The sequence below is a fragment of the Ostrinia furnacalis genome, unplaced genomic scaffold, assembly GCF_004193835.3.
Source record: "Ostrinia furnacalis isolate ACB-3 unplaced genomic scaffold, ASM419383v2 OfSCF0694, whole genome shotgun sequence".
In the NCBI taxonomy this organism is placed as follows: domain Eukaryota; kingdom Metazoa; phylum Arthropoda; class Insecta; order Lepidoptera; family Crambidae; genus Ostrinia; species Ostrinia furnacalis.
In genome coordinates, this window is record NW_021130933.1 from 1,138,038 (window position 1) to 1,161,215 (window position 23,178).

Consider the following 23,178-nt stretch of genomic DNA (forward strand, 5'->3'; position numbering starts at 1 on the left):
GTGCTGTCGTATGTACCTAATAATCTACCAAAAATCATGCACTTACAATCAGTCGATATTGTAGTTTTTGTAAGAGTACTTATTAATTTTGTGCGCGTAAAATGTTGACAGTCTTAAAAGAGTTAAAATCCAGTGGATACATTGGAAATAAGTGCACATAGCAAAAGAGGAAGAGTTAAAAATCGTTTGCCGCTACATTTTGGCACTTATCCCTTAGACTATCGATTGGTCTAGGAGTCAGACTCGTGCGTGTCGTACTCGTCACTAGTGAACCGAGGGTGGGAGGGGCGCGGGGGNTTTTTTATGGCTTATTACACCATACAACATTCTATGCCACAGTTGACATTGATGTGCTGTCGTATGTACCTAATAATCTACGAAAAATCATGCACTTACAATCAGTCGATATTGTAGTTTTTGTAAGAGTACTTATTAATTTTGTGCGCGTAAAATGTTGACAGTCTTAAAAGAGTTAAAATCCAGTGGATATGTCGCAGGCAAATTGTATGATTCCGCATTTTACAAACGGCATCGTCAGTTTACAAACGCTCGCTGTTCTATGAAATGCCGAAATTGGTGACTCGTTCAATTGATAAAATTTCGACTATGATTGTTGCAATAGGGTGACCATCATAAAACACATGTTGGACAAATGAGACTTAATTTCAGAAATCAGGTAGGTATCTATTCAGGTAAGACAAACCTAAAATACTAGCTACTCCTAAAGTAATAAAAATATTTTCGTAATAAATACAACACTAAACTANCGCGGGGGGCGGGCCAGCCGCGGCCGCTGCTTGTGCGGCGCGTAGGAGCGCACCTTCGGGGTCTGGATGTAAGCGCTCATGTCCACTACTGCCAGACGAGGGGTCCTTACGCCTATGCCTGGAGAGAACATTTCATTCGTCAGTCAATATTTATAAATAACTGAAAAAATCGAACTGCTTGGCGAAAGGTCGTGGGTTCGATTCCCGCCTTAGGCAGTTCGATTTTTTCAAGTTATTTATATTTTAGTTTGAGAAGCGACTCTAATTGCTGGAAAATTTTGATAGCTACAGTCAATATTTATCCTCAAACACGCCGATAAATAATAATATGAATTTGTGTGAAAAGTGCTGTGCCTACAAAAGTATCTATTTCATACAGTAAAGCCGGGTCTGCAGCGCGTGTTTTGCCGTACACAATCAACAAAAACATCTCAACATTCAACAAAATTGTCTACTAATATTGTGTTCTATTATGACATCTGAACCCACTATATTTGATTGAGGTCATTTCAATTTTAACAATGACGGACCCTTTTTTAACTTGACCCTCTTTCCTTAACTGCAAAGAACGAAAAGAAAGCCAACAATACCAGGATTATTTACTTCAAGACGACTTTATTAACCCGGCGAGCGTAAGGTTGGGTGTGGTACACCCAGACCTTGAAAAATCGATTAATATTTTAATAACGAATTGTTGTTATGCTTCGTGCGCTTGAGTAGCTGCGCGGAGGGACATACGGAAGCGTCCCTTGCTACTGTTTCAGGCGACCGCCGCCCGGGGTATGCTGAGGACGAGGTTGAAGATGTCCGCGGGTGCGTGACACCCGCCTTACGCTACTTGTAACGAATTTGATCAAACACATTTTATTTTATTTTTATTGTTTTATGGATTTTTTTGGTTTTTCTTCAGGCTAAAGATCTAGAATGTCTTACGAAGATAATGAAATAGATTATCAGGTCTTTTCAAACAAATTGAAGTCAGTTCTTCCGACAAGTCTGGTAGTGACCAAAATATTGATAATGTCAACGAAAGAAATTTTGAAAGTGACACAGGAGTAGGAGATGTATGACGAAGGGCAGCATGAAGGATTGGTAGAGAATAATGGCGAAGGCAATGGTAGTTATTTGTTGGGAAAACATGGAACAAAATCGTTCACAGTACCAAAAATTCGTCTGTAAAAACTGCACAAAATCTCATAACGAATTAAGTATTTTTTTATTAGTTTTATTATCCATTTTTAGTGTTATTTTGTTCTTATGTTGAGTCTATTTAAAGAAAAAATAGTCTTTATTGTTTTTGTTTTCATATTTTTGACAAAAAATCATAAACATGTGCCATTACTAATAATTGTAACTTCTAATTGTCAATTTTCTTAATTTCTTAAATAAATAACATTGCTAAATTATTTACTGTAATTTGTTTCTTAAATAAGTTCAAAATATAACTAAATATCAGTTTAATATCAAAGAAAATAGATATTTAAAATAATAGTGTATAATAACCACACAATCACGATCTGGGTGTGCTACACCCACCTAGCGCTTTTTGTTACTTTTTCCAACCTTACGCTCGGCGGGTTAACAAGCCTTGCTGTTTCTAAAGAATGAATCCACCTCCCCAAAGGTTATCATAATAGATACTTAGGGAGTCTATTAAAATTGGATCATGGCCAACAGCACAGCTTTCATAACCCATTTTTAGAAAAGGTAAGTCTAGAACTGGCGCCAAAGTCTACGACTAATACCTAGGTCCTTTAAGTTTATTACTTTATTCGCACTGCATTCATCATCGAATACATAATTTTCAAATAGATTTTAGCCTATGGTCTCTTGACCAATGTAGTAATCAGTAAAAAATATTCTTTTAGCAGTTTACTACGTGGTATAAAGTTAGTGAAAGCTGAGTCGAACCAAGGACCTCTGGGTCGCCAGTCCAACTCTCACATCCGGTTTTATCAAGCCATATTTAACATAATGCAGGCCGACCCAAAGCTTGTTGCCAAGTGGAGGGGCGCGACTGAGTTGCAACCAAATGCAAGAGTAAATCTCGACTACCCAAAATGTTCCCTATTGAAAACAAAATAAAGGTCTACCTCTCGTTACCAGTCATGACAGGCAGCAGCAGCACGTTTTCATAGTCGGGCGTGGTGCGCGGTCGCCGCTTCATGGCGGTGCAGCACAATATGCACGGAAGAAGCGGCATAGCAACACGCTTGGTTTCTCAAAGTGAGTTCTCTACTCTACCGAAAATGCTTCCTATTGAATACAGCATAAGGTACATCTCGTTACCAGTTATGACAGGCAACACGTTGTCATACGCGGGCGTCGCTTCATGACTGTTTCAGTTTCAGTTTAGTCATCGAAATGATTAAGTTATTAACACCAAATTGTGCTCTATTCAAAACAAGATAAGGTGCACATCGTTACCAGATATGACAGCCAGCACGTTGTCATAGTCGGGCATGGTGCGCGGGCGCCGCTTCATGGCAGTGTGACGTGACATGCGCGGCAGCAGCGCGGGCAGCGGCGGTTGTCTCATCAAAGTGAGTTCTTTACCCAATATGCTCTCTATCCAAAACAGAATAAGGTGCACATCGTTACCAGTTATGACAGGCAGCACATTGTCGTAGTCGGGCATGGTGCGCGGCCGTCGCTTCATGGCGGTGTGACGTGACATGCGCGGCAGTAGCGCGCGCAGCGGCGGCGGCGACGCGGGCGGCAGCGGCGGAGACAGGATCCTCGGCCGGACGGCTCGTCGTTCGGGAGATGAGCTCGGAGATCTGCCAGGTATTTATGGCTTGAGAAACTGAACCATGATGTATTACAAATATATAATTACCTACTACGAAAAAATCAACTTCGTTTATTCCATTAACATATACTTGTTAATTTTGTTCGTCGATCAGCTTAATTGCTGTAAATATTCTCAAAGGCATCAGTGTGCGCCCTAAGCTCATAATAATTACCTCTCTCGTTCAATGACTGGCCTTCTCCGACGCCTGCGTCCTCTTGGGTCTTTTTTCTTATTCTTCCCAACCCTGGGAGGGATCACTCCTATGTGTCTGTAGTAATCGCATAGAGCTTTGCCCACCGACTTGCCTATTTTAGAGTCTGTTGTGAATGTTAAGAAAATCAATGCTAATTAGCTGAACAATAAGTAATATTGGGTAATAAGATAAAAAACTAGGGTCTAGTTTTGTTAAAAAAAGCTTCTTCCAGTTCTTACGAAAGAGTTGTTTGTTTTTGAATAGCCACCTTTTTATATTGTGCACACCTGGCTTTTGACCGAGGGCGATTTCAAGGCCATGAGCTTTATAAAACAGATGGCACTCGATAAATGAGATGTCGCGGTCTCAGGGCCACTATCTTGTAAAACGTGTAATAATAGAACAGTGCAAGATAATATGGGGAAGGGTTGCAGCAATCTCAGGGCTACTAAAAAAATCAAGCAGCGGTGGGTATCGTAATGTCGTTAGTCTAATTTCGAAACAATCATACTTACTTACACTTTGCTTAGTGTAGACCACTAGTCTAACGCCCGTATTCACAAACATAACTATGAGGTCTCACAGTGCGCGTGGACGTACAGGGTGACACATGAACCAATCACAGAGCTCTATTTAACGCGGTGCGTTCGATTTTCTGCTTCACGTAAGCAAGCATCTTTTGTGAATACGGGCGTAAATTAGGTAAGTAAAACTGTTTTTATCAATAAGACACTGGTGGCCAGGAAGGCACTACCTCATATAGCATACCCCTAATCCCTATCTAAGTGCGTGGTAGTGGAATGTTGCGACCTCACTTTCGAAGTACGATGCAAGATAAGGTAGAATTTGTAGAGACCGCTTCTACTAGTGAGTAGGTAGTTTTTTTAAGATAGGTACCTAGACTGCAACACACTTTTAAAGGATACAAGCATCCTCCGTGTAGTGTATGAATGGCCCACGAGGCGCGAGTCTGCGGCCGCCCAGTGATGCCAGTATGGAATAGGCGTCGATGCTGCCTGTTGGCAACGCGCGGCGAGCGGTGCCCACCATGAGAGGATCCGCGTTGTATAGGCAATAGTCCGGCTGCCACGCTTCCACCCGAGCTGCCAGGAACTTTGGGAGCACTGCGTGGCGTTCGAAACTGAAAATATGTATAAAACTGTGTAAAAAAAAACCAAGTGAATTGAGAATCTCCTTTTGTTGAAGTCTGTTAAAAACTCAGATCATAGATGATCTGAGGTTAAAAACCAATCGTTGCATAAAATACATAAGTCACATAAAATATGTTAAATGGCTTAGATATTAGGACCACCAAAAATGTTATTCGCGAGATTAAACACGCGTGTTAAGAAACTTGTAACTCACCGATAAACATCGTCGTATGAATTTCCACGCACAAAAACACCTTCGCTGCTAATATCTGCGTGCAGATCAATGATGAAATCCAACTGTACGGACTGAAATTTAAAAAAAGATATTTAAATAGAGCTGTTAACACCCTGCTTAAAATTAAAGATTTGCCTAACTAAGAGTAGGCGCACACCGTTGATTTTTAGTTGGCCGATAGTTGTGCCCGATTTTAAATTGTATGAAGAATCGGCCAACTCGAATCGGCGTAGTGTGCGCACTCCCATACATGCCCATACTGATCAACTGCCCGACTAAACTATCGGCCGACGAAAAACCAACGGTGTGCGCCTACTCTTAGGCTCTCCATATAATTCAGTTTTTAATTCTCAACTCTACCTTTTCAGAGTTGAGCTTGTTCAGCTGGTCCTTGACCGCGATCAGAGCGGGGTGTGCATAAGTGGTGGCGCGGTTCCAGCACCGGTTTGGATCCGAACCCAGGAGATCTGCTCGTTGATTGCCCAGAAACACACCATCGGGGTTTAGCATTGGCACCACCTTCAAAAGTAAGTACCTAAGTGTTATTTTTAAGTATAACAAACTCCGTAGAAGTGTAGGTACAGACTAATGCTGGATTTCTATATTAAATCCTAATCCAAATTATACGGATTTGGATTGTCAACTGTCAAATTTTAATATGTTTTTGGCCAAAATAACTGCGGTTTTTGATGTTTTTACATTTTTATATTGTTTATAAGACTATTTAAACAATATTAAAGTGTAAATGCATCGAAAATTTTGGAAATATAATCTAAAACTGAATTCAATTTGACAGTTGTAATCCGGATTTGGACAAGGATTGAATATGGGAATCGGGCGTAAGGCGGAGTTGCAACCACCTAACTTTAACGATAAAATCGGTGTTATTTGTTTGGAGTTTGACAATTTTTTGACGTTTGTTAAAGTTAAAGTAAAATGGTGCACCGTAGCCTTAGTAGGTAAGTATAGATGACCGTAAATTATAGTAGGGGAGAGTGGGGCAAGACGGGGTCCTTAACGTTTGATGGTAAATAAAATTGACCGTAGAGAGTTTTATTAATTTGTTTTATTCTTATAATCTTCTTCGATAATCAGTCTTCATTGTTCACGTGTAATTTGGCAGTCTAATCAACATAATAAAATTTAAAAAAACAAAAAGTAGAAATACACCCTTATCCCCATCATGCCCCACCCCTAGGGTAAGATGGGGTACCCCCGTGGGTAAGATGGGGTACCAATAAGAAGGCAAGATGGGGTATGGCAGCAAACGACTATTTACTTTTCACAATGTTCACAAGTGAACACGGTATCTGCATCTTTGTCATCGAAACCTGCACAGCTGCAGTAAACCCATTTGCCGCATGCTGAACAAGCAACCCAGCCTTCATTTGAGTCCAAATATAGGCCTTTACAATACAAAAAAGGTGTATTTTCAGTATTGTTGTCACTATTCTCGTGTAATGATCTATTCTTAGCCCCTTTTTTCTTCTTTGTTACTCTTTTCTCCTTAGTTGGAGATTTTTTTTTTGAGATTTTTAAGTTCCCTCAACTCTTTTTTTTCGCTGTATATCCTCTTCCACTTCTTTCTTTTTCTTAATCGTTTTTTTTTAATAATTTCTCACTATTCTGGAATAAAATAAATAGTAAAATTAGACATTTCTATGTCGCTTGCCTTCATACCCCATCTTGCCCCTTAACACCTACCCCATCATGCCCCCGTATGCCAAATAAAATTTAAAAAATAACTGAATAAAACCAGTACGCAGCAATGAGGAAAACAAGTTCTTACCTGTTAGTGTTGTTATTTTCACATTTGGTAACATTTAAATCAATTGCGAGGTGTTATTATTTACGGAAAATACACGCCCAGTATAATATAGAAAAATCACTAGCTATTTAGCAAAAAACAGTTTTTTCCAGAAAACAAATCAAAGGCGTAGTGTCGTTGTCCGCTCACTTCGATAACTGATTGCCGTAATGGTGGTGCGGCGTCAGGTGCTAAAACGATCTTGATTGGCTAATTCGTTTGCACTCAGGATCGGTCGCCCCGTCTTGCCCCCCACCCCGTCTTACCCCACTCTCCCCTACTTCCATTCATCTAATCAACATAAAAATTAATATGACTATGTTACCTGTATGACTATACCATTTCGTAGAGCTGCAGCTTTTTCAGATGAGCTCACCATGTAATCCAGTAGTCCTGAATAAAATAATTTGTTAGATTAATTCAGTAATGGACAATGATCATAATAAACAAGGAACTTAATAAATAAATGCTTACCTTGACAAATGAAAGACGCCGGTGGCTCGCCCCCATGTGCTCGGGCGATGATGAGGACAACCCTTTTCTTTGGCTCTACCACTTTACCTTTAACAGGTTGCTCCTCTTTAAGATCAGTCTCTTTGAACTCAAAATTTCCTATAGTCACTAAATCTATTCGACGCTTTTGCTGAAAGTAAAAATATAAATTGAAAGTACTTAAAGGGCGCGCGCAATATTACAAGGCGAAATTATGTTAACTATACTATGTAGATTTATTACCGTAGTCTCAGCTATGGACTCTCTCGTTGCAAAGGCCTGTGCTTTCTTCTCCCAAACCGCCAGGTACTTTTGGAGTCTGGAGTACGAGTAGGGCGCCGCTACAGTGAAATGGTACACGTCTTCTTCGCGGTCGAATGCGAAGGCAATGCTTAGGATCCTCCTTCCTCGATGTGCGAGGGAACGGTGGTAAAAGACCAAACGCCTGGGGATTCTTTGCCTGTCAACGGTCGTAGTTAATTTTATTTATGTGGTTGTGAATACCTACCAGTAATAATATAACATGCAAAGGCATGTTCTCTTCATTCCTTGGCTGACACACTTCATCTCACATACACAAAAATATTTATTCGAAATTGATAAATTAACATTACTTACTCCAATCAAATGAAAACTTTAGAACATAGCTACGATAACTACTATCGTAGGTCCATGCTTCGCTAGCTTGTCCTAAAATAAGTTCGCAGAAGCAATCAAGGTGTCTATACCCTCCGTTCACACAACCACAACACACCACGGTGACGTGGCCCAGCTGTCCGCTGCGCAATTCAAATTGCAGTTAATTGCCTTTGCATACGTTACACACTGCATAAACGTATTCACCGCAGCTTGCAAGTTTCATGAAGCATGAATATCAAAATACTATCATAGCAAGATGATAGCAAACATATCAAACCTGTTTAAGTTTTTGATACTTACCATTTGGGACGCGATGTAGAGCGCACCAATGGTGTCATGTCACCGTTGAATAAGGTGAGATCTTTGCCCAGATTTACCAGATTAAATATTACCCTCTGAAAATATATTTAACATCTAAAATTAACCTCAAAAGCACACAATCATTCCTGACTCGGTTATGAATGCACTGGCTAACTTAATTACCTGATCCTGCTTCACATTCTCAACGGTAAAGTTGAACCAGAACCTCGCTCTTGGCCTGCAGGTGTCAGGCCGCACGTACAGGTCATACTCCAACTCGCTGATGTGGTCGGCACGGCCCAAGTTTCCGCACTCGAAGGCTGCGTCGAAGCACAGCTGGCCTCGCTTGGCCTTCCCGCTCTGGCCAGGAGGCCTGATGATCTGCCTGCTTAGGTTACCGAGGCCTCCTTCTCCGTCACTTTCTTCGCTATCTGCATGAGTAAGGTTTATTAGACCCTTTTTATTACAATGAGACTCAACGTTTCCTTTTTGGTATTTAAGAACCTACTAACGGATGTAGTTTTTCTTTCTGAAAATGCCTTTTTTCACGAGATTTGACTGACTTGTTCTTCGGGTTAAGTTTTGTACGCTTTTACACATCAAGAAGAAGTTACCTATGTCACCAAAATTCTATTCCCTTTTGCCATACGATTATCTTCCACGCGATATGAATTTAACGGCGAAAACAATAACGTTTGATGTGTCGATATAACACGTTGCAAATAAAATGGTTTCCTCACATGAAATCAATTTGCAATGAGCAATCGATCGAGGTAAATTGAAATAGAAAACTTTTCAACAATCAAGACAAACGTAAACTATTGGCTGTTGTTTTTCATATAATTAACACTCTAAAATCCTCATATCACTAAGTAGTTCTAGTTGGTATTAACAGCAATTTGCACTCACTAAGTTAGCAGTTAGGTAGTTCGCTTACCTATTCTATGTACTTAGGATAGGTATATTTTAACAAAAGTATGTAAGATGATGGATTAAATTAAAGAGCTTTAATAAAATTTTGACGAAGTTTCAACGTAGCACAGAAAATCACAGACACTAGCATACCCTCTGGGCCCCGAACGTATATGGAGGTGTGCTCAAGATTGTCCGTATAAGCCGCCATCCCCTCAATACTCAATACTCAACGCCTGTTCCCACTATACTGAGAACACTACACTACCCCGACTACCCCCTAGTTAGATCGTGCAAAGATTGGGCCTCCTTCGATAAGTGCGATAGTCTAGGTGTAAGGCAAACCGTTTAGGTGAGCACGCCAACGATCTATCGTCTTATTTGGCATCCAATTGAAATGTTAACAACTTTTCAGTGCGATTGGTTCCCGCCATGCTAGTTGGTTTGGTGGGCGGACTGACAATTGGGTTCCGTGGGTTTACGAAAATTTCCTGAAATGAATTACTTACGAATCAAGTAAAATTGAGCATATTTTACCTAGTTTGTATCTTAAAACCCAAAAGTTATTAGGTGTTTATTGTTGTTATGAACCCATATTAATTACAACTTACTTTTACGACGTTAACGAACGTTAACCCTGTATTTAAAAAAAAGAACAAAGCAAAAAATACGCATATTTTATACCATATTGTTTTTTTTTAATATTCATTCGCAAACATTTTATTTTCAACGTAATTTGTTCGCACTACAATAAAAGTTGGAAAGGTCCCTGACGTTAGATAGCGCCTTCGTAGAGCACTACATGCATCATTCGACAATTGCCAAAATAAAGTGGAAACTTTGTAGTATATTGTTTCGGTTCCGGTATAAATCTGACACTTTACATATTATCTGTTATGTTGGTGAGAAATAAACATTACTTTACTTTATTACTTTACTTTACTACTTGCGTCTCGTGCCACACGTTTCTTCCGTACTCCTCAAGTGTTTATGGGAAGTTTAGTGTATTGCATCAAAAAGTAAGTACATCATATAGTACAGGACCGCATCGACGCGATTCTTTTTAATGTCGATAAATGAATGTGGACCGACGATCTGGTAAAGGTCGCGGGAAGTACCTGGATGCAAGCGGCGCAGGACCGGTCTTTGTGGAAATCCTTGGGGGAGGCCTTTGTCCAGCAGTGGACGTCTTTCGGCTGAAACGAACGAACGAACGAAATGAATGTGAAAAGTTCTTACAAATTAAATTGCCTGAAAATAAAAATCTAATAAGATTTCAGCAGTAAAACGTGTATTATTCATTTAAAGCTAGCAGATTATATGTTTGGTGGTCTTCATTAGACTGCAACGCCAATGGTCAGTGTCATGTGCACTATTTTTATCTATTGACCATTAAAATCTCTGTTAGTTTCAGGCTAGTTAATGCCCCCTTTGCTGCCCTCCTATTTGCGTGTTCCCGCCGACGGACAGGCACTTTACGGAGTGCTTCTCCTTCGGCGGTTGGGCGCAGCAACGTCAAGGGACCCGCTGAAAATCAGTGTCGAGGCATTCCCACGGCGTGCCCCGATTAATGCTGAGCGGGCCCCTATTTGACAGCAGGGCACAATGTTTTTCTTTTTGTAATTTGTGTAAATTTTAATGTGATGTCGCCCTTTTTGTCAAATAAAACATTTTATTATTATCTATATTTTCTACTTAAAGATTCTCGGAACTGGTTGTTCCGGTATTGCTAGAGAACCTCACGGGTTGTTAACCAAGTGATGGTCCTCTTGTAGGAATCGCCGTACAATTCGGCACGTATTGAGAATTGCAGCTTTCTGCATATTGTAAAAGGTATTAGTCGGTAGGTCTAACGTATTTAAACTATTTTTCAGTTGTTGAGGTATGACCCCTGTGCTAGAGAGCACAAGTGGTACAATTATTACTTTAGTTTGGTTCCATAGTCTTATTATTTCTTGCTTTAAATCTGTATATTTAGTCATTTTTTCTGTAATTGTTTTGTTTATATTGTGGCTATTGGGTATGGCAATGTCTATGATGTAGGTTGTTTTGTTCTTTTTGTCAGTTAATATGATATCCGGTTTATTGAAATGTATAGTTTTATCTGTAAGAATTGCTCTATCGAAATAAATTTTGTGATTGGAGTTCTCTAGCACTGGGTTTGGGTTATATTGATAGTAAGGTACTGATTTTTCTAATAATTTGTGTTTAACTGCTAACTTTTGGTGTATAACATGAGCTACTTGGTTGTGTCTGTATGTGTAGTCGTTTTGCGCTAAATTAGAACATGCCCCCGTGATGTGCTGTATTGTTTCAGGTGCTTTGTGGCATTTTCTACATAGGTCATTTCTCGCTGTAACGTCTTTCAATATGTGTTTTCTGTAGTTTTTGGTGTTGATGACTTGATCTTGTATAGCTATGGCAAAACCTTCTGTTTCTGGAAATAAGTAACCCAACTGTAGCCATTTGTTTGATGCTTCTGTATCTATATTTCCCTGCTCGATTTCTTTCAGATGTCTTCCATGCAACTCTTTCTGTCTCCACTTGTCAATTTTGTAACCTTCTCTTACTTCGCGCGTTACTGTCGGCCTGTGTTTGTTGTGTAAGTTTAATGGGGTGTAGTGTTTATCGGCTTCTACAATGGATAAATGTAAGTTACTCTCTTCTGCCTTTTGATAGAAATGTTTACGCAAGTTCGTTATTTGTGATTCATGCAGCGTATGTAAATCAATGAGACCTCTTCCTCCTATTTGTCTTCTTAAAGATATTCTCTCAATCGCAGATTTAGGGTGTGAATACCGGTGTTTTGTCAATAATGTCCTAGTTTTCATTTCCAATTTATTAATATCAGTCTTCGACCATTTAATTATTCCGAATGAGTATGTCAGTACTGGGATTGCAAATGTGTTATTATAATTATTATTAATAAGTGTGATTGTTGGGAAAAAAAATGAAACTAGAAAGTCTATAGATCAAGTTTTTGTGCTAAAAGACACTCAAGACCTTATTTACCAAAATGTAATGCAGCCCTGTATTCTACGAGTACCTACTACGAGTATAGAACGTCGTAGTCTGAAAGCACATTTACCTACTTGTTACCGAGTGTAATACGCTGCCCTAGCCCCTACAGAAGAAGCCGTAGCGGCTCGTAGCATTTCGTAGCAAGGAGGGTTTTCAGTGTGCCTACCATGAGTTTACGTTAGGTGTGCTCGCTAGCGACTGCGTAAAAAAATGACATTTAAATGTATGACATATTGTGCAGCGCCCCTAGCGGTTACTTTCAAGAAATAAAATCTTCATATAATTTTTTGACGTATTCGCTAGCGAGCTCACCTAACGTAAACTCATGGTAGGCACACAGCTTTTTTTTCAAGGTAAGTATTTAATGTGTTCTGTAAACTCTGTAGTACACAATAATGTTAGTGTTCGGTCTTTTGGTGAAAATCAAGTAAGAAACGATGATTACATGCTGAAAAACACTTTTCTAAGTAGGTAAAAGCTATAAATGTAAACTAATTCTTCAGTATCTTTATTCATTCTAATATAGCTAATCACAATTCAAAACACTAAATATGATTAATTAAAGTACTTTATACATACGTATTTATTCTTATAGTAAAAAATATTGAAGTAGTAGTAAAGATCAATGTGTTTTAATTGTACCGATATAGTAACATAGATGTAAACCAATTTGACTCGAAAATTAATTATTCGTTTAAGTATTATAGTTCTTGTAAGCGTATCTACTAAACTACATTAGATAATTATGTACCGAAGATTTGAGTTTTTAATCATTTGGTCTCAAGTCTCAACAATTACAATGGTTAAATCGGAAATAAACCTAAATATTAGAAGCATTAGGTATCCAAATCGAGTAGTAATTGTAGCATATTGCTACAACTAAATAATATAATAATACTCTCAATAAACTATGTTCTAAAATAGAAAAATAAAGGGAAACCAGATACTTTTAAATTGAGTCCACGGTTGCGTTGTTATATCTAATTGTTAATAATTGCAATAATAAATTCGCCGGATATCACTTTCAAAAGAATTGCATTGCGACTCTTGCATTAGTCCCATGAATTTGTTCAATATAAAAGCGGCTAGATTTTCCGTTTTGTCTTGAAACTAATACATATAAAAATGCGAAATTACCTGACATTTTCACACCATTGTTACTCCGTTGTCCATATGCGGTTACTCAACACCCACACAGCTCACCATTAGTTAATTAACGACCGAATGCAGTAACGTTTTGGAGTCGCTCGGCGTCCTTTGTGCCGATGCAGGGCTCGTTGCCACGTTACGCCGTAGTGCGACATTTCTACTTTCATAATAAATGCACAATAAAAATAAAATACAAACATTATGATTAGGATGCGTACAGCCGGGCAACCGTAGCTTAGCAACGCCGTGAGTTCCACGGTTGCGCTCTACCTTTGATTTTACTACAAGCTTTTACCCGCGGCTTCACCCGCATGAAATTTAGAATGTCACATATCGTCATAAATTATAGCCTATATGTTATTCTGGGTTATAAACAATAATACTGTAAGTAAAGTTTCATCAAAATTCGTTCAGTAGTTTTTGCGTGAAAGAGTAACAAACATCCAGACATCAAAACTTTCGCATTTAATATTAGTAGGATTAAGAAAGCGCTCACTTCCCTACTGTAACGACTGTTTTTTGTAACAAACTAATGAACTTACAAACATGCAAGACTTGAATCATTAATTACACTGGACCACAAAGAAAAAGGATCGCTTAGAAAATCTTCAATTATATCTTCAGAAGTACCTGATCTACCTTATAGACTAAACTAAAATAGAGATAGAGAACGTCACAACGCGACATTTTTATATGAAACTAAACTAAACTAATTCATGCGTTTTATTTTCAAAAAATGTAAAATAAATAATTGCATAGTTTTTCCAATGTGTTTTGTTTCACATAGCTAGGCGTTACGTAGGCTACTTTTGAAGATAATAGAAGATTTTCTAATTTTTTATTTGCGGTCCAGTGCATAATGCAAAATAGGCGATGTGCATAAAACAATTTTAAATTTATAAGACACGCTTTCCAAAATAAAAAAATTGCTTTGGGTATTCCCGTACTTACTGAGCGAATCAGCTGAGACGTACGTATCACGTGGGAAACTAATGCTTCGTCAATAATGTCAAATGTCCTTGACTATGTTATCGATGTATGAGTAATCTATGTTTGACATTTATATTTATCATTAAATGATAAAAAATTGGCCAAGTGCGTGTCGTGCCACGCGCAGTGTAGGGTTCCGTAGTTGTCCGTCGTTACCACAATATATTTCAGAAGCAAGCAATTACTTCATCTAAAGTCACTTTTCATATTTTCTTCTAAGGATTTTTTACTGGTTAATTTTTTTTATAATACATACATGAGTCAAATGACTATTATTTTCAAAGTAACTGATGTATCTTAACCATTATACTTTTCCTTGAAAGTTCATAAACAAGCAGTATTATTACGAATTTTCCCAGATTTTTCAAGGCAACAGTTTAGTTTTTAGAGTTGTGGGGACGGGACGCCCTACTCGAACAAAAATTGGCACTTCAAACTTTAATAATTTGCAAACAGATCCCTAAATGGAAAAATAGTATTACAAATCCTTTTCACTTAGGACACATCTCGTCACTCTGTCTGTAGACTGAAAAGATATTTACCTATTATTATTGTGTCTTATTTACTTGATTTTAATAATAAAATTAAATCACTTAGCTTTTTTAGTACAATAAAATCTGCTCATAGCGTGATGCGATGACACTTAGTACGGCTTGGAACGCACGCTAATTTATCAAACATCTCATCGGCTCTTTGAGATCAAACTAGCAACAACATATCTAAACAAAGACTAAAGCTAAGATGATAAGAATGATAAGATTAAGTTTAGGTTTAAGAAGACTATAAAACAATCCTATTGATGGATTAGCGCTATTTGTCGAAGCACTGAAGAAGATTGCTGGTACAAATGTCTTGCAAATTAATTTTTTTGTAAGAAGTTTGAAAAACTATTAATAAGATAATATATTGAATTGAATATTTACAGACGCGTGTTATTGTTTAACAGGTTCCTAGCACTTGTTTATGCCCATAGCAATGCTGTAAGTGTTCGCCAGAATGTACGAAAATTCCCCGATGGCTTCGCTTTCGGCGCAGCTACGGCTTCATATCAAGTTGAAGGCGCATGGAACGAAGATGGTGAGTTACGTTATTATTTTGCTATTTAAGGTACTGCTATTTAACTTACTCTCTTAATATGCATTGTTATTGTAACAGGAAAGTCAGAAAATATCTGGGACCACTTAACTCATTCGCAACCAAATCCCGTAAAAGATGGGTCTTCAGGAGATGTAGCAGCGAATTCTTATCACCTGTACAAAAGGGACGTGGAGATGATGAGGGAATTGGGCCTTCAGTTTTATAGATTCTCCCTTTCGTGGTCTCGGCTCTTACCAACTGGGTTCCCAGACGTCATCAATCAAGCGGGCGTGGATTACTATAACAATTTAATAGACGAGATGCTGAAATACAATATTCAGCCGATGATAACGTTGTATCACTGGGACTTGCCGCAGAAGCTCCAAGAGATGGGTGGATGGACTAACTCGCATATTGTCGATTGGTTCGGTGATTACGCGCAGGTGGCGTTCAAACTTTTTGGCGATAGAGTTAAAAGCTGGATTACTATCAATGAACCCCACTCAATTTGTTACTACGGCTATTCTATAGGACATTTTGCACCTAGAATCGATTCTTCAGGAGTATCAGAGTATATGTGCACTAAATATTTATTGTTAGCTCACGCAAGAGCTTACCATATTTATGATCAAGAATTTAGACCTTCCCAGAATGGCAATATCTTTATAGCATTAAGTGGGCAATGGTATCAATCTGAAACGGACGAATACCACGATGCCGCTGAAGACTATATTCAATTTACGGTATGCACCTTTTAAGTTCTTTTTAACCGACTTCAAAAAAAGGAGGAGGTTCTCAATTCGACTGTATGTTTTTTTGTATGAACTACATTTAGTCCCAAATAATTACTAATTACTTATTTATTAGGACGAATTAATATACCTACATAATTATACCATGATTGATACTTTTGGAGTCGATGACGGCAAACATGTGTTTTATAATCTTAGCATCGACTCCAAAAGTATTAATGAATCGCAACAGATTAAAGATATAGTTAGGATGATAACAGCTCCTGTCCTCATCTATAAACTCCATCCACAACCATACGTTTACGTACCCCGTTGCTTTCGACTTTAACTGAAATTTTCACATCTCATTTCAGGTGGGACAATACGCTCACCCGATATTCTCAACCACTGGCGATTGGCCGCCTGTCATGAAGGAGAGAATAGCAGCCAAAAGCGCCGAGCAAGGTTTCTTCAGGTCAAGGCTACCTGCATTCTCGCCCGAGGAAGTGGAATACATTCGAGGGTCTTCTGACTTTTTTGGATTAAATCATTACACAACATATTACGTGTACCGCAATGAATCGAGCACTAATTTTGCAGTACCTTCTTTTGAGGACGATATTGGCGCTGATAGGTATCAATTACAAGAATGGCATACACAAAAAGATGTAAAGTATATTGGGGTTAGTGTAATTCTTACCTTATCACAAATAACACACCTAGGTATTAAAAACTAAGTAAACTTTATATTTATTTCATATCAGCATGTACCATGGGGCTTCACCAAGTTATTGGTGAAAATAAAAGAGGACTACAATGACGTTCCAATCCAAATCACGGAAAATGGCTTCTCCACGCTTCCCGGGCTGGAAGACGACACGCGCGTGGCGTATTACTTCGACTACCAGTACCTCTAGTAGGAAAAACTTTCGAGTTCGTTTCGTTGCGTATTCAAAGTGTCATCGAAAAATTTTGTATGAAAAATTAAACAGCGCCCCCTATATTATAGCCGCCCTAGGGGGCGCTGTTTAATGTTTCATACAAAATTTTTCGATGACACTTTGAATACGCAACGAAACGAACTCGAAAGTTTTTCCTACTAGAGGTACTGAACGCGTTGCTGGACGCCGTCGAGAGCGGCGTCGACGTGCGGAGCTACGCCGCCTGGAGTCTCCTGGACAACTTCGAGTGGATAGAAGGATATGGGTAAGTTGTGTACTAACACAGTTGTGTAAGTTGTAACTAAGTACTCGAGGAGAAATCTTTATACTCTCGGGAACTGGATTTATTTGAGGTCACACAATTTCACACACCTATCACTTGAAATATTTATAAATCTATTCTATATATCTATTATACATATAAAAGAAAGTCGTGTTAGTTACTCCACTTATAACTCAAGAACGGCTGAACCGATTTAGCTGAAAATTGTCAGGGTGGTAGTTTAGAGCCAGGAGAAGGACATAGGATACTTTTTATCCCGTTCGAAATTAAAAAAAAAGTCTGCTTATTTATTGCCATTAAGGCGGAACAAAGTTCGCCCGTTCAGCTAGTTATTAATAAATATTACTCAGGGAACTGATTAACAATGGTTCAGAACAATAAAATATTTTCATTTCTTACAGCATACGTTTCGGGCTGTACGAAGTGGACTTTGAAGACGAGGCGCGCCCGCGCACGCCGCGCAAATCTGCCTTCTTATACAAAGAGATCGTGCGCACGCGCGCGCTCGACCCCAGCTTTGAGCCCGACGCCAGCGCTACCATGACCATTGACCAAGGACATTAGCAAACTACTAATATGCGAATAAAAATAAAATTAATGATATTAAATTCTTCCAAATAAATTATATTACAAAACTTAGTTCTAAGCACTTTTAGTTAGATATAGTAATTCCATGTATGAGTGTTTGTCTTGTTGGTTGTCCTAATAAATAAAATAAATAAATATTAAACAAATTATTTAGATTTTACGGTTTTGATTAAAAAAATCCTTATCTTATGTAAGACAAGGATTTTTTAAAGCAAAACCGTAGTCCTGCTGTAGAAGGGCTACGGCGCTACGTTTTTGCTACGAACTACGAGCCGTCTACGACGACTACGATACTGTTCGCTACGAGGCCTACGTGACCTTAAAAAATCTTGTGTTTATAACTTTGTAATTGTACGAATTATCTTCAAAAGGATGATTAGCCTTAAAGTTCAATGTCACGGGTGGCTTGGTTTAGTTTAAGACATCTTTCCACGGCATATTCCGAATAGTTTTGACGTCATAGAAATATCATGAAAGAAATATCATCTAAGAGGTAGAAAGAATGAACAATTAAGAACATTATTATTTATTCAATAAATAATATTGTGTCATTATTACAATAATAATCAGGGCATCACAACGCCGCTCTCGCCGCGAACATTGAATAAAGCTCAACGTAAGGCTGACCACTGACTTGACCTCACCACACACCTGTTATTGGAGCTAGCTGGCGCTGTGTGAAATTGTCCAAAGATTTATTTATTTATCAAAACTCAGGATTTGCGAACTGACACTTTCATTATGACACAAGTGCAAAATGCACTGGTGGTGGTGATATAAAAGGCCACTTTACGAGCAAGAATATTGAAAAGGTTTCATTTCATCAGAACTGTTTTCCCCATTGAATAACAACATGTGACCGTGTACAAGTCAGCGATCAGCTCTTATAAACCTAAACAAAAATGCACCTCACATGCACTTACAAAATGTTTATGCTCTACTATGTACAAAATCTTAAAACTAACACCCGTTATTAAATAGGGTACAAAACTAATAACAATTTCAACTATCATCGAAGACTAGAGAAAAGGTACACAACAATTATGTTTAGATAAAATTACAAAACGTAACAAAATGACACTATATACGACTGGTAAATAATTCAGTACTAACGCACTGAGTACAAAATATATGAATACTTATGACGGTTTTAAATACAAAATTATTGTTATTTCATGGTAACTGATTTGTCCGGCACGATATCTTTAACTAGTGATAAGAATATGAATCAAGAAACTACAACCATACTTTATAGTCTTTTTGAGTATTAAGATAGATAGCTAATTAGATTCTAAGTTAAGGTATTTTGCAATGATTATAGGGATGAGATACTCGTAGTGGATTTGGTATTTGTAGCACATCAGATACAGCTTGCATTGCTAAATCACCGATGATGTTAATTGCTCTATAAACGCTTCACGATTAGCGACCATTATACGAGTACAGTGTCCCAAAAAAATTTTTCGAGCAGAGCTCAGGTGATAGTGCCTACCTTACATCTTTTGAATAATTCTCATGCAAAATTCGAATAATCTCTGAAACGTGACAGTAACTTTCTGAAACACCCGGTCTGGTATTTATGCAGTCCTGGGTTAATTTATATGAGACTAAGAACACTCTTATAGTTCGAATGTTTCAATTGATAACTATTCTGCTAAAGAATAGTCAGCATACCGATAAATGGCGTTTATTTATTTATTTGACTACATACCTAAATGTAGGTATGTATTTGTTGCATTAATAAGCCTCCTTCCTAAGCACCTCATTTGAACTTTTGAAAAGTTTTGCAATATCTGATAACCTTTATCTAGAGAATTTATTGTTGTTTTGACATATTTTTTATAGAAATGATAAACTCATTCTTCAATCTTCGGATAGTAAGTCAGCTGATAACTGAAAAATTTACCCACTGTACTCGTAGAATCGAATAGATGATAGGTAGTTCATGTCTTAATTTCGGAAGTTAACGGTTTGCATTGAATTAGATTACTATACCCAAACTCCAAATGACATAGATTTTGTAATATTTATTGAAAAGAATAGTAATATGAATAGCAAGGACTTGTATAATTAGAAGTAACAAGCATAGTTTAGATAATATCGACAGCAACAACAACTTTCAGGATACACTCACCGATATTAAAGATCCTCTTTCTAAGTACAGGTATAAAATGTTACATCTTCTATGAATAGACAGACATACTTAGTAAATAAAATTATTGTACTAATATTTTTACACGTATGATTAGAAATCTTGTTACATAACGAACGCTCCAAATATATTTAACTATTAAGTATTCTAAACTCCCAATTTTATTAAATAAACAAATAGATTTTATTCAGCATAATTTTAAAGAGAACAAACTAAAATAATACGAGTCTTTAAATAACTGCAGTAGTCGTGCATTTAAGTCTTGATAGTTAACAAGGTATACAATAGGACGTCTCTGGATATAGACTGTTTGCCGAATCTTTCTACAAGAATTATATTGTGAGTGTATGTATTAAAAAGTAAATAGTTTAAGATGAAAATTCTTAGATAACTTGACGATATACTCGCACTTTAAAGTTTCAGCCAACACTTCTTACCTTCCTAGTCCTATCAACGTCAAGATACACGTTAAAGTTGAGTTTGTTTGCTGCCGTCATAACGCAAAAAGGCACATCTAATAATTTGTACATCTCTCGAATAAATTCAATAAGGATTAATTTATTTTTTTCTTACTATGAATATATTAACGTATTGTGCGCTATTATGATTTGTTTTATTATATTATTCTAAAGGCAGGTATTCATCGCTGTCACACGATATTTGATGTAGGCAGTGTCAAGGGTCCTAAAACGCTGGTCACATCACAATGTTTAGGGAACATGTCATAGAAAGTGATTTCCAACCCTTTCGTAACAGTTTGTGGGAGCAGGTCGAAATAGTTGTGCCCTTTTTCGTTAAGATAGCCGTATGAGTCGCATTTGAATACAAAACGACAACCTACTCTGTCCGCTCGCTCAACTGAGCTCCAGGAACGAGCGGTGATTTCAAATCCTTTACACCGAGTTAGAGTCTCGAGGTTCTCCCGCCGGTGAAATTTCACTAGTGATTTCGCCTCGCACGGGAGACGCACCTCTGTTTCGTTTCCTTTTAACACTGTCAAGTGGATGTAGATGATGGGCCCCCGCGGGCCCCGAGGCTCAGGCCTGCGTGTCGGCGTCGGTGTAGTGCGAGGGCCCCTCGGCCGAGCACACGGAGTCTTCGGGCGTGCGCGACACGTCGCCCGCCTCGCTGGCCTCCACCACGCTGGCGCTGCCGCCGCCCTTGCCTTTGCCGCCTCGCCGCGCCTGCAGCGCCTGAACACATTTTCAATTCATCAAATCATAATCAATATGATGTGGCTATCTGTATGAATTGAAACTTGTTGATTTATTTTCTTTTACTAGTCTGCAAAGCGTGGGTCGATGATGAACTCTGTATGAGTTCGAGTACACCCGCATGCAGCGTTACGCGTCCGAGTTGCCTCTTCGGCGCTGAATGCTTTCTATCATGTCATGCACGCTTTAAGAAAGCTGAACATTCCTGAAATTTCGCTTTACGGGTCAAAAGGCATATTTTATATTATAATTATGTAAAGTTTAGCATTTATTTATTATGTACTAAATCAACAGGCTTCATACATCTACTAACGAAACGTAATGCAAGAACTAAAGCAAAATATCGAATCAGATCGATCGTGACAGTAAAATATTTGAACACAGAGATTTCAGCAGAAAAGAAGCCGGTCGGCAGAATGTTAGCGATAGACGAAATCAGTTCCAACGTGCCGATTATAACTTGTGTGAACAATTAGAGTGAAACCAGCGACGACGTAACGTGCGCGTCGTCGAGCCGTCGTAGTCGTCGAACAGATAAAGCGACATCCGAAACATTGCAGTTGCGTACAGTAAGTTGCGGTGGTGGGCTTGGGTTCGGGTGTGCAGTATTTTTCATTCAATGCACTCGGACAAGCTGTTTCGAATCGGGTTCTTGTTTTGAATCGGATTCGGAATCGGTGTCCGAAGTGCTATGAACAGGGAGGGTCTCTCTAGGGGCGGACATCCACAGGGGTCATGCGGGTGCTCCACGTCAGTGCGCATGCGGTATAATCACACCTCCTTACCTTTTCGCGACTGCCCTTTTTCTAAAGTTGGGGCGGGATGGAAGATGAAACATTTAATTAATGAGAATGAAGATAGTACACCAACAAAAAGGATTGAAATATCACCTAACAGATTACATGTCTATGGAGTTACTATTGGTCCTCTAGGACAGTTAAGAATGATGATAAAATAATAAAATAATGTCAGTAAAAAATAATCGAAGTACAGTTGCGGCATTTTACGATCGGTTTGAGTAAAATGCCGCTTAACAGCCAAAAACTAAAGAATAAGTAAATCAGAGTTATTCTAACTCAACACAAAATGAACTAAATTTTAATTAGTAAGGAATATATTAATAAACTAACACCACAGAAATGCTATAATAAACCTAAACCTATAAACATTGAGTGTTATTATAAGTTATTGTAACATAAATACAAATAATAGTATCTAAATATACGAAAACTCTTTTATGAAATAACTACCTACCTACATAACATACTATATCGTTAATAATAATTAATAATAACAGGTATAGGTATCACCAGGGTTAATACACTAATAATAAAGATTTAAAATTTCATGACAATCGGGGAGTAATCAAACATTTACTTTGGATATTCAAACTCTGGGCTCTATGCATGTAGGTATCTATATGGACCTACTATCACGGTAATGATGGTTAAGTACTGAGTACATAGCACTCATTAAGTATATGTAGGAAGTTATTGATACAACCCGGTTGAGTTAACTGCGCACCTCGCTGGAATGCGACTCTACCTCGCCCCACCCGCGTTCGCCCCGTCCGTACCAGATCCGTATCCGTGGGAGAGCCACGCTTCGGCATGAATGGGCCGGCTCGACCGGAGTGATACCACGGCCTCACCAAAAACCGGCGTGAAGCAGCGCTTGCGCTGTGTTTCGCCGAGTGAGTGAGGATACCGGAGGCCCAATTGAGGGGGAATGGGATTTAAAAG

At 38.4% G+C, this 23,178-nt stretch overlaps 3 protein-coding genes across 3 annotated transcripts in view; 1 reads left to right on the forward strand and 2 right to left on the reverse strand.

Moving 5' to 3' along the window:
- Nucleotides 1-763: 763 nt before the first annotated feature.
- Nucleotides 764-13,775, reverse strand: LOC114349572 (cytosolic carboxypeptidase 6). The gene is made up of 12 exons (XM_028299986.1): nt 13,449-13,775; nt 8,562-8,809; nt 8,379-8,473; nt 7,683-7,899; nt 7,422-7,590; nt 7,273-7,340; nt 5,501-5,659; nt 5,120-5,211; nt 4,681-4,895; nt 3,734-3,878; nt 3,369-3,547; nt 764-885 (listed from the first exon to the last, which is right to left on the reverse strand). Exons 1-12 carry the CDS (start codon nt 13,453-13,455, stop codon nt 764-766), a joined length of 1,716 nt encoding a protein of 571 aa, XP_028155787.1. The 5' UTR covers nt 13,456-13,775.
- Nucleotides 13,776-15,235: 1,460 nt separating this feature from the next.
- On the forward strand, nt 15,236-18,102 carry LOC114349587 (myrosinase 1-like). Its single transcript, XM_028300003.1, has 7 exons — nt 15,236-15,320; nt 15,397-15,527; nt 15,606-16,270; nt 16,633-16,941; nt 17,023-17,163; nt 17,367-17,464; nt 17,884-18,102. Exons 1-7 carry the CDS (start codon nt 15,298-15,300, stop codon nt 18,044-18,046), a joined length of 1,530 nt encoding a protein of 509 aa, XP_028155804.1. The 5' UTR covers nt 15,236-15,297; the 3' UTR covers nt 18,047-18,102.
- A 714-nt stretch (nt 18,103-18,816) lies between these two features.
- smog (G-protein coupled receptor 158 smog) overlaps nt 18,817-23,178 on the reverse strand; it is a 29,098-nt gene continuing 24,736 nt past the window's right edge. Inside the window, exon 11 of the mRNA XM_028299987.1 lies at nt 18,817-21,415. Coding sequence (XP_028155788.1) covers nt 21,260-21,415 — 156 coding nt within the window. The 3' untranslated portion in view covers nt 18,817-21,259. The remainder of the gene's footprint in view (nt 21,416-23,178) is intronic.

What these genes read in the sequence shown, in the direction of transcription:
- LOC114349587 (XM_028300003.1), top strand. Translation starts at nt 15,298, where the DNA reads ATGTCTTGCAAATTAATTTTTTT. An exon ending in TCTTGCAAATTAATTTTTTT is followed by an intron (nt 15,321 to 15,396) that starts GTAAGAAGTTTG and finishes ATTGTTTAACAG; the next exon opens with GTTCCTAGCACTTGTTTATG. An exon ending in GAGTGGATAGAAGGATATGG is followed by an intron (nt 17,465 to 17,883) that starts GTAAGTTGTGTA and finishes CATTTCTTACAG; the next exon opens with CATACGTTTCGGGCTGTACG.